This window comes from Larus michahellis, chromosome 1, assembly GCF_964199755.1.
Source record: "Larus michahellis chromosome 1, bLarMic1.1, whole genome shotgun sequence".
NCBI lineage: Eukaryota > Metazoa > Chordata > Aves > Charadriiformes > Laridae > Larus > Larus michahellis.
The window spans coordinates 85,403,594-85,416,012 of record NC_133896.1 but is presented as its reverse complement, the minus strand read 5'-3'; the positions used below and the strand labels follow the sequence as shown (position 1 = coordinate 85,416,012).

At 35.3% G+C, this 12,419-nt stretch overlaps 1 protein-coding gene across 5 annotated transcripts in view; it reads left to right on the top strand.

The window, feature by feature from the left end:
- Nucleotides 1-12,207, top strand: part of CCDC91 (coiled-coil domain containing 91) — a 149,689-nt gene extending 137,482 nt beyond the window's left edge. For all 5 annotated transcript variants that reach the window (XM_074589674.1, XM_074589695.1, XM_074589684.1 and 2 more), the window contains one exon: nucleotides 11,036-12,207. In XM_074589674.1, the coding sequence (XP_074445775.1) occupies nucleotides 11,036-11,194 (159 nt within the window). In that variant the 3' untranslated portion in view covers nucleotides 11,195-12,207. The remainder of the gene's footprint in view (nucleotides 1-11,035) is intronic.
- Nucleotides 12,208-12,419: the final 212 nt, after the last annotated feature.

Below are 12,419 nucleotides of genomic sequence, written 5' to 3'. Positions count from 1 at the left end.
TTTATATTGATAAAGAGAAGATAATAAAAAAAAAAATAGAAAAAAACTGTGGATCCATGTTTATGAATGAACATGAATACCCTTATTTTACCATCCTAGAGGGAAATTTAGGCAGGTCAGCTGAATTTTGGACGTTAGACATTTAATAGTCTATTAGACTAAATAAGTTAATGATTTGAGGATGAAGACTTCGTGAAGATTTTGTCATCCCTGATAGAATAAAACTTTTATTAATTTTCTGTCTTATTCTTTCAAATTCATCTATATGCTTGTGGTAAAATTTGTATTCCAATGATTTGTATTTCACTGACATTTCTTAATTCAGCATTTTTGAGTTTGTTTATTTAGGTGTTTTGGTAACACAGCAGAAGTTGCAAATTTTCTTTTTTAAGTTAGTGTAATCCGCATTACTTTGTACTAGATGCAAAGTTTAATCAGTTCAATATGATCAACTTGGATTAATTAAAGCTAAGCAAGTGCATATATATATATGCTTACCACTGACTTAACACTGAATTTTTCACAGATTCATTGCAGAATGATTTTCCTTGTTGAATTTCTTCATGTGAATCCATCATCTTTAATCTACAATAGTAATTTTAGAAAGATATCTGTATTTCATGTGATACCATCTTTGCCTATGCCTTCAAGTATATACTGTTTCATCCTGTCACATCTTATAATTAAAGTTTCATTAAAATGAAAACAGAAAATGTGACAGAAAAACATGGAAACAGAAAAGTGTTCCTCAAAGCTGAGGTAGGATTTTTCTCATGCTACTTCAGTATGTACCAGACTCCCGTGTGTTGTTAGAGGACACTTTGCTTTAGAGATAACTAGTGACATAATAGTATCACAATTTTACAAGAACTTTCAGATAATTATTATATAACTGCAGTCTCCTTGATATCTAAATAGAATAACTACAGTTTGACTCCTTATGTTATACGTAGTTTCAGCTTTGTATATAACATTGTTTTTCACCTCCCAGTCTAAAACGGTGATTCTCTGTGATGTGTATTATTAACCACATGTTATTTCTTCTTAGAGGCAAGGAAACTGTGCTCATGGTGAAACTCCTATTAGTGAGGAATCATATTAGATATAGTTATTTAGAGAGAACTCATAGCAATGGAATACCAGTTATACAACTGTGGAAAGATTTACCCTATGGTTACCCAGTCATGCACATTATTAGTGTAGTTTTTTCAGTTTGTATCCACTGCAAACACTTACAATGCAATGATTATTTTTATTTTACATACTTATTCCCTACAGTGTAAAAAACACTCTGACAGTAATAAAAAATATTGTTCTTATCAGTGCCTTTATTTGCTGTTTACTTTTCAGTTAGGCTTAATTAATCCAGTGCTGTAGATACCATCTTAATACTGCAAGGCAATTCTGTGAGCATGACTCACCATGAGCCCGTCAGATAAGATGTTTTTATTTGGTTTGGTAACAATAACAATTTTTATATGTAGGAAGATTGCTGAAGCAGATTTTTGCTACTAAATCCAGCACCCATCCCTGCACTGAGGGCTCTTCCAGAAGCACAGTTGAATAGTCTTTATGGACTTTCCTGGGGAGATGGTAGTTTACAGTTATGAAGATCCACAGAAGCCCCGTGCATTCTCTGCCAAGTCATTTGTAGCTGTATTAAAAACAGCATGTGATGGTGTCTGTGACTGACTTGGATACTTAAAACAGTTCAAGATCAAAGAAGAGCTAGTAAGGACTTCTGCCCTCTAGGAGGCCTAAGAATCTGACAAGCCTGGATAGAAAGCAGTCTGAGTCGCGTACAAATCCTTTATTTAGGTGCTGTTGTATATCTCTGGTTCCTTCTTCCATATCAGAAGTGGTGGTCTAATTAATATGGCCCTTAGTTACATTGTAATTAGTCTTCTGCTTTGCACTTACCTTGTGGCGACTGTAATCTAATGTGTATCAGAAGCTATAGAGACGCTTACCAAAACCAAACGCTAACCAATTATCATTCAGAGATTTTCCAGACAATGGTGAGTTCTGCGCTAGGTACTTGCGGATCTTGCAATCTTGCAATCTCCCTCAGATCTTGCTCAGGGAGACATGCAGTATAGATACACTCGCATGGCTTCATTTGTAAAACAATCATAATAGCATTCACAGATGTATAATGAGAGTTAAGATGCTGAGTATCAACAGGGATAACATAAACGTATTTGGAATAAATAGGGGATGATCAGTATCTCTATGATTTGTCTCCGGCTTAAATAATTTCTTGCTTTTTTTTTTTTTTTCATTCTCACAACCAGTAGAAAATACCTTGCCTAGAGGAAAATATGAATTGTCCTGTGTGGCATAACACGTGGGAAGTTGGGTTTATTTGAAACCAGCCCAGTCTAAGCCAGCGTTACTCAGCCTGTACTCTATAAATCATTACAAGCAGCCTGCAAAATAATTCCCTGCTCTACTTTTATTAATTCAAATATATGCATTTTTCCTTTAATGTACAGGTACCAAATTTAATTGCTTTGTTGTTTATTTTAGTAGTGGAACTGATTTTTGCTTTCCTAATTTTTTAAGTAATCTACTCTTCAGTCATTAAACAAGAGAAGGATACAAGGTGGTGATATATGTTGTTTGAGTTTTTTATTTAGAAAGAGAAGCGGGACGTATTGACACTGAAGATAGTGTGTGTGTTTTAGTAGAAATTTCCTCACAAGGGGGAACCAGAAATGGCAGACTGCACTTTCTTTCAATGCCTGTAAATAGAAGTGAATTTTAACAACTTCGCAATTCCCTGTAGCTTTCATGTTAGCATTATAAAATCCTGTGACCTTGGAAAGAACAGTCAAAGGCTGTGCATATCAACAGACGCACAGTGGAATGTCACTCCTCAACAGTGAGGAGGAAGGGATCAGTATCAAAAAATTCTGACTTCCGCCTTTAATTTAATCAGCATTTTCCATGCATCTTGTATTAAGCCATAAGGAAGACACTTTTGTACTAGTTAAACAAGTTTTTTCAAAAGCTCTTGTTTTGGAAACCTTTAAAAATCAGTGAGATTTCTGTCCACATAATATACACGGGTGCCTTTAATAGTGGGAGAGGCCCTAGTGTGGTCAAAGTTTTATCTGCATCCAAAAGTTTGCAGCTTCAGGGCGTCAATTTGTAAGATTGGACAAGTGCATTTCACTATATAAGATGCTTAAATACTGTTTACATATATATATGTATGTGTGTCTTAACTATGTTGAATCTGATTGCTAGATCAATCAACAATTATAGTAGCCGTTGTGGTAACTCCATATATTTAGTGTATGGCAACAGACCAAGTTATTGCCATAAATAACTTGGTTGAGGAATCCTATGTTCCCAATCTGTTAAGTATATAGGTCAGCCCAGAAATTGCTCATGTGTTTCTACACTTAAATATTTCCATTATTATTTTTGCGGGTTTAAATAATGCCCATTTTTCACCTTCTGCAGTAGTCTGAGCAGGTGCTGCAACCATTTTTAGTTCCTTTATGCACTCAATAGAGTTTCCTTGATTGAAAGCAAATTTCCTTCTCTTATTTATATGAAGGAAGGTTAGTATTTTCTTACATTCCTGTGTCCAACTGGGAGACAGTGGAGATTCTGGGAGGGTTGACAGGGAGTTTTCCCACCACCTTCAGCAGACTAGGCAAATCTGTTTTAAAGATGTGTCCAACATATGGTATTATTTTAATGGTTTCACTGATCAAGTTCAGAGCATAAAATCCTTAAGGTTTAGAAGTTGCAGCATTATTTATTTAAGGAGAAAGAAACATTTTCACATGGCAATATAATTTATTAAACATCACTCTTTCCTAGAGGTTCAGTCTTGAACACTGATGGCTTTCTAATGTGTAGCAGATACTGTGTAAATTACAGCCATGAAGAAGCTTGTTTTTATATACTTAGTAAGTGTTATCAATAGTAGAAATTCACAGGTGGACAGACAAAAATGTCCTGTTCTGGGATTAAGTCTAAAATAAGCTCTGCTACACATATGCACCATATGGATCTGTTTTCCTTCTCATCCATTATAGAAATGAGAGGAAGTAGTTCATTGTTTCCTCATCCAACTCTCAGATTTGCAGGTTCCTCGAGGCAATATTTTTTTTATATGACCTATTTAATGTGCTAGGGAATTTTTTAAAGCCTTCTGTTGAATCTGTGGGGAGAAGTTCATGTTAGTGCACTGGGAAAGCTTTCTAAACCCATGGTTTTACTAGAAAATATAATCACATAGCTGAACCTCTGCAAATACAAGATTTTTCAGAATCGTGTCAGGCTTATTCACTAGTGTGAATTATTTGGGGGGGGGCAAACTGAAAAAAACCCTGCACGTCATAAAAATTGTAGAAAACAAACCCCTCATCTTTGACTTTTCCTCAAAGAGGGACATCTATTGATCAAAATATGAGAAGATGCTTATGAGTCTGTAATTACACTGTAATGCTCTGCTGAGCACCGAGTTTGTTAGCCAACATGCAGTACAGTATACGCAAAGAATCCTCACACAAAGTTGCAGTGCTCCATTTCAATGGATTATCGCGCACCATGAATGGGGACAGGAGGAGTCTGCAAAAACTAAGATTTTAATCACACGAGAAAACCCATAATTTTTCAGAAATAGTTTTTCTTTAAAAATGTTTCAAAAGTGGCTACAGGTTTAAAATGCACGCATTTGCCCACTTAGCACCGAGGTTCAAACAATTGTTCAGAATGACCATAATTGTATTTTATAAGGCAGACCTGCTAAAATGTTTGCAAGAAAATATTACGTATTATTACAGATGTACGTATAATTAGGCCAAACAGAAATACCTAAATGTGAATTCAATTGCAACACCAGTGGTCGACTCTGAGCAAGCAGTTGTTTTACATCTTGATTAACTGCTCCATGAGCAGCCCAGTATATTTTTAACATCATATTGGCTATGTGGGATGAGTCCCCGCAAAGAGGAAAGAGTGCCACCGACAGAATTTTTAGTGAATCATTTACATTTATGAACAAATTAAGAGTCATAATAAATTCTTCCTTATACTTAACTAAAGTGTATTCCTGATTCCACTGTTTTTAAAAGGACTTGAATTTTTTTTCCCCTTGTCCTTAAGTACACTAATATTTAGGAAAGCAGTCTGACTAGTATTCTATTTTCCACGGGCACATCCATCTAAGCGTTGATCAAAAAGTGCTAAGTTAGAACTATAGAATAAAATGAAAAATCATTTCAGAGTCTTTTCATGTAAGTTGACTTTATTGTTAATTTAGGCTTATATTAGTTTTCTGCAAAGATGAGGACATTTAATGAACTTATGAAAAAATCATAATCTGAAGTAGGTTTATCATCATTCTTTAATTTATTTTTACTGGGTTATTTAGAAAAAAGGGCTTTAGTTAGTAAATTCATATAATACAAAACCATATAGAAAAATAAGAAATAGAAATTAGTTTGCAAACAGTGAATAGAAAAAGCTTTGGTACATTTATCGATAATGAAAATACATAAGGAAATGAAGTCTAAAAAAAAGAAGATAAACTTTGACAAATATTACAGCAAAATCTTGATTGCTTTTACCTACAACATTAAAAGGTCCCCTTTCTACTGAACATTACTTAGAAAGGAGATGGGAAGTATGTTGGATTGCTCATATTACTAGTCCCATGGAAAAAATTCTAATGATGCAATGATGATGTCTGTGAATAATGACTTGTGGCGAATCAATATTCAACTTCAAAGAATTACCTTAGCAATGAATCCTATTCAGCAGCTAACAAGCACCTAGTTATAAACACTAAATAAATAGAAAACCTTTACATCAGCCTCACTAATCTAGACCTGCCAAACTCAATCTTCAGAACATGTTCTCTTACATCACATCAATCTCTGTGTTTTCAATTCCCCAGAACATTCATTTTGTATTTGAAATTTGCTGTCTTTGCATGAACATGATTTTCTTTGACTGAGTGACAAGGATGCTTTTCAGGATTTTAAATCTTCCTCTCAACCCCCACCCATTATGAACAAATACAAACATATGTATCACTGTGCTAGAATTTTTTCTTGGTGTACTTTGCATGAGTTTCGCAAGAAATCAGCAGGGCTCAAAAGGTGATTTCTTATTTTACGATCTTTAAGGGAAATAGCTCTGCTTCATTAAATTATAATGGCATGATTATTTTTTATTTATTCTACACTGCACGTATGTGTGAACAACTACAAAAAATACCAGTAATAAAAGTAAAATTAAAAACGTTTTACTCAACATCTTTGGTTTTTTTTAATCTCTGGTCGTTGTATTTGTTGAATCTCATAATAAAAAGATTGCAGCTTTTACTTCTGTTAGTGCTACAGGCCTAGAGTAGTGAGCTGAACTGCATTTGAATACTTTGATCATTAATCATCATACTGTCATTTGAAGTAACAGTCAAATTGTTCAATGTGTATTTGTATAAATGAAGCTACCATTTTCTACAGCTACAAATATTTTTGGTATTGGAAAACGGTATTGTCTGAGAAACAGTTTTGAAAAATAAACTTTTAAACATCTTAAAGTTTATACAAAAGGGAAAACTGAAGAACCGTATTTAACATTAATTTTGCTTTCTTCTCTTTTCTGTGTGAACTTCAGGCCACAGTGAGATTAATAACGAAACATATCTTTACTATGGGGAGATCAGAATTTCATCCTTAAATCTTCAGTGCTAAACCTAAAATTATATTTTCCATAAGATATTTTATTAGTTACTAGTAATGGGTAATATAATTCTGACATGTAGTAGTTATTCATAGAATTCTTACTGTGTTTCTCTTATAGCACTTTGAAATGTTTAATGGGTTGGAGAATAGTCAATAGAGGAAGGTAAGCACGTGTGCCATGAAAATATATCTATTTGCAGGTAGATATTGTAAGCGTAGAATATAGAGGATGTGCATGCTCGGTTATTTGTGTAAGAAACTATTTTCTACTTTAGACATTGGCCATGTAGACTTCCATTCCATTTTGCAGAAAATTTGAGCTGTATGATAAAAGCTAAGAAAATGTAGAGCTAAGAATAATTGTTAACTTTGGTTTGAGCTATGGGTTTATGAAGCGATGCAGGGGAAGATGGATCAACTTAAAGTAAAACAGAGGAGCCTGGGATGAAAGTAGTCACCTGGTGGCAGTATTCTGCACAGTTATGTGTGAGCCTTTCTTTTTATTTCCCAAGTCAAATTCTTGCATCCAGTGACAGGAGTTCTGCTGAGGCCTATGCCTCCCTTCAGGGCATGCCTTGTGTGGCTCAAAGGCACATCATTCTGGGTGGTCTAAGGATATGACTGAGGCGGGACCCCACAGGGAGCCTCATGCTGTCATCTTTGGCCAGAAGGATGGTGGAATCACACTTAGACCTCAAAAGTGGACTGAAGGATTAAACAGAAAGGAAAAAGCATCAGTGAATGTGTTAGAATGTCCTGCAAGACTCAGCTCATTTTTGGAAAATGAATGTCTCTCAGTGACTGTGAGAATTTTGGGAGTGGTGTAGACCCTATGGAGTTCAGGAACTGCTTTTGCAAATCTTATATAGCCAGTTCCTCAGTAGGTTATACACGAGAACATACAGAATCAACCTGTGGCTCTTAAAAAAAAAAAAAAAAAAAGATTTGTACAGAGTTAAAAAGATACTGTTGACTAACTTAAAATAATGAAGTTCAGGAATATTAGGTTTTTGAGCTAATTAAAGCTGTGCCAATAGGACACACTGTACAGAATTGGGAACTTTGAACTGGATACATTTTGTATGGTGGAAGAGAAACATTGATTAGTACTAACAACAGTGATGGTGTGATGTAGAAAATTGCCCTCCCGTGGGGTAGATCTGGACCAACATGGTGTATTTTTCAGACCCTCCAGAGTTAGAACAGTTGGGTTGGGTTGGTTGTGCTCCATCCCTAGTATATTCATCCTGATGACGTTTGCATATGAGTCACGTTCAGTTTGAATTTGCCAGATGTCCGTTTCTGTCTGTTTAAACAATGACATCATTCCATGAAGTGAACAGGGTCTAAAAATATAGAAGGAAGACTGTTTAGAAAAACAAAATTTAAAAAGCATTACTTCTATATTTTCACATCTCATGGTATATTATGCAAGCAGAAGCACAGCAATGTTGAAGCACCGTTCAAAAAAATGTGTCTGTTGCTAACACTTCATTAAACAATATATTATATAACGAAGCTTAATTGGATTTGTTTCTATTTCCCAGTCAATTTCTCCATTAATGGGAACGTTCTCCTTCTGAATACATTCAAGTGTACCATTTTCAAAGCCAGCATAATTTCACGGCTCCTTGTTTTGCATTATGTGAAGATCCCAAGTCTTTTCAGAGTGTTTTGTCACTTACTGTAGCATGGAAGAATTTTAAAAAGTACTGCTCAAGGTAAAGCTTATACAGAAACAGAGGAGACAAGGGGCAACTGAATTCTGAACTTTTATGTTATTGAATTCACATAAACCTTATACAAGCAATAAACTTTTCTTATGGACAAAGGGAGACTGCCAGCTAACCACTTGAGTTCAACAAAGACTCCCCAAATGTGTACTTAATTCGTTTGAGACTTATAAAATCTTTCTCAAGCCTGAAAAAATTCTGTTTTCTTCGTATTGCAGCCAATCACTGCACACGTTAAACATTTACATTAGTACTTGGTGAAATAAATTTAACAGTATACAATTTGAGATTGCTGCCTTGGTAAAGAAAGTTAACAGCAGTATATCAGAACACACATCTGGTGAGGTACTTTGATCCCTTTAAAGTAGAATCTGCAAGAGAAGAGAATGGAGAGTTTAGCCAAAGCTCTTGGGTAAAGCTCAATAAAGAACTATCTAGGAGTATGGATGGTATAATCGGCAATAAAAAGAAACCATTGAAAATCAGTTTCACGCTAAGCTTCTCCAACTGATAGGTCTACCAGAAGCAGCAGAATTTGATGACATAATATGTTTAGAGAAAGAGGTTTCTCATGTTCTTTCTTAAGACGTAACAGATGATTTTATGTGAATTGCACTATATCTGCCCGTTCCCCAGAGAAATACGGGTCACAGCACAAAAACATCTGCAAGCTTCCCCATGCAAAATGGTCTTTATATTTTGGACCAGAGATGAGGAAGGAGGCTTCTTTCAAATCAGAAGAAATGCACGATCACAACAGTGTGTTTATGTTGTTCATTTCTTCTAGGCTGTCTTTTCTACATACAGCTTCTTCAGAGCTTAGTTTCATGTTTGTAAATCTTGCATTTTCTTGTTAGTAGCAGCTGTACTTAAATATACCCAGGGCAGACTTTTCAGACTTTTTTTTTGAACTAGATCTGCTTTAAAATGTGTAGTAGCTCAGTGGGCTAGGTTCACATCAGGCAATGTGTGGTGTAGTAATCTCTGCTTTTGCTAAAAGACGCAAAGATTTGCCCAACAGGTTGAAATTTGCAGGGCAAAAAGAAGTGCAAGCAGACATATTACTGAAGGAGAGTTTTATAATTGTGTGGCTTCTAGTAAAAATATGTGTGTATTCTCCTTGTGACTAGACTTTACACATTCATCTCTGTTGAAACAAAATGTCAAAATATTCAAACTATCAGAGCCTGGTTTTGCACGTTAGAGGAACTTAGAGAGCAGCAAAGCACAGGGTCATAAAAATGTTTGCGTACTCAGTCACAGCACGGCAGCTACACCCTGAGCACATTTTCAAAGTCAAGCGGGAAGGTATCTCGAACTTTGCCTTGCAGTCTGTATTGATATTTTTTAAAAAATTTATCTGTAATAAAACAATATGTCCATTCAAGTGATTGTTAGAGCAGCTAACTGGACTGCTGAATGATGAGCATATACGTGCAGAGAGATACCATAGCATCAGAGTTTTTGTTGCAAGCTATAATTAAAGCTGTGAGTGCCAGACATAGGAGGTACGATATGTTTTTTGAAAAAACGTCAGATGATTGCCAGCAGTCTGCTAGACTAGTTGCTCTCGTCTGCTAGGGCCATGTGGCCTCACATTAGCATTTTTGCCGGTGTTACAGAGTTTGAGATGTTACTTATGGACTCGTGCATAACAGTTTGACAGAAATGCGGAGCTGGACTTCTTCCAAATTCCGTTACTTCCTTTCTCTCGAGTGGCATAACTTCTGTGTCTTATTAGCCTTGTACCACTACCTTTCAGTCTCACCCTATGTCATCGTTACGTCTGTATTTAGTTGAATTTGTGGCTGATTGAAGGATAGTCCAGTTGAGAACATCTCTCAATTGTGACGTTTTTTGTTTGACATTTGAACTTCAAAATTCAAATAAAAGGAATTCTGCAGTGCATTTTATTTGTTAACGTTATGATATTAAGAAAACTCAAATATCTTTTGGCAAACTGTATTTTTGTATCACTTATATGACGTAACCTACCAAGTCTTGTTATTGTGTTCTTATCTTTTCCGGTGGGGAAAAAAGGGCCATTGTCTTTACTGCAAGTAAGTATATAGATCACGTTGTCTGACAGTAGGGGACTCCAATAAAACATTGGAATAAACAAAGTCGGCAGAAAATATTACCACTTTTCCTCTGGGAGCTATTTAAACATGCTGCCACGTAAATTAGCCGTAGACTTTGAATTTTTGAATATGCAATAGTATGTGGTGTTCATTTTAAAGCAGAAGCAGTATCTTTTATAAAAGGAACAGCTGCAATTTTGAAAGATGCTGTGGGGATTTATCTAGGGTGGCAGCTAGACTTCAGCTTTTTCAAATTACTTGTGTAGAATTTGACAGCTGTTGGAAAGTTACTTCTAGCCTTATGTACAATTTATTTTGAAGAAACTCAAATACTTCATTAAAAAGGTTTTAATAGATTGCACGCATGGAAGTTACTTAGATTCTTTTGTTGTTGTCACATTTGGTTGTTTAATTTTTTTGTTGAATATGGTTGAGTTTTTGCTGACAAGCCCTGGCATTTATTTCCAGGTTTTAAAGTGATCTATTTTTTTTATTTTTTTTTCAACAGCTTGATCAAGTTGTCCGTCAGAGAAACCTATATAGTCTGGAACTTTTCCTCTCGTGTGCACAGAAGCAATTAAGTGTTTTATTAAAGGAAGAGCCAACCACTACAGAGGAAAGAGAGAGAGTGACATTCTCAATGCTGCTGATACAGTGTGATTTGTGAAGCCGCAAATCTCAATCGACAAATGCTGAATATATTCTAATATTGGGATTGTATCATTGATTCAAGATTGACTGGCTACTGTGCTTGGTGGAAGTATTTGTTGATGATGTTCTTTTATTTATTTATTTATTTTATTACTGTTATCAGAATACAAATACGGGAAGCAAAAAAAAGCCCTGGAAAAAAATGTTTTTATTTATGATTTTTCTTTCGTTATATTTTCTAGTAGCCCATGATCGAAGTTCTAGATGATTGCAGCAGTGATGAAAATGTTTCCCTGTTATGCCTGTTTTAAATGCAGCATCATGTGTTGATGTCATTTATCAATATTTTTGATGTTTTAAAAACCAGAGAAAAACACTTAATTGACTATAGATATAAATCCGTCTCTATTTCCAAAGTGCATTGCCTCAGGTGAGCCTGAGGACGTTATTATTTTTTGCTACTTTGATGTATAACAAAAGAATCAGAACTGATACATGAGAATTGACAAGCATTTTCATAAACTCTATCTCTAGTAATAGAAAAGTTAAAAAACTAAACAGTGCATCTTTTTAGAGTAGTGCAAAACATTGCCATAACCAATGTATAGTATGTATTTTGTTTCTGTTTTAGAAGGCAGCTTGATTCCAAAAGTTGTTTTCTCATGAAAATACGATTAATGTGACTGACCTCAGTTCCAGGAAGAAGATGTATGTAATTATGTGGAGACTGATACTGCACTGCTTCAGTGGAATTTCTGACAGAAGAAAGAGTGCAGCTTGCTGACCTCGGATGCCCTCTCTAAACTCATTGAAGGAAGCAGAAAAACTCCCCACTGATATTATTGGGCTTTGGATCAAGTCATAGGTCTTTCTAGTCTTGCTAACGGTAGCGTGGAGTGGAATTTCTGTGCCCGCACTCTATTGATTGTAGTTTTGGGGCCTTAGTTATAAAAAAGTTCTGAATGAAATAAAGAAAATCAATGTTCATGCTTAGAAATGTAAATAAACCGAGAATATCTTTTATGGTGAGCTTGTGATTCAGTGGGGGAGTTTTGGGCATTTTTTAGTGTAGTTCTTGTTATTCAGTGGTGGTTTGGTTTTTTTATTTGGCTGGTTTTTTGCATCAGCAGTCATTTTTCATAAATTGCTTTTTTATAGCAATAAGGGAACAGCAAATGGTTGCATATGTCTTTGGCACTGTGAAATATGTATTGCAGAGAGTTCAGCGTTTTATTTAAATA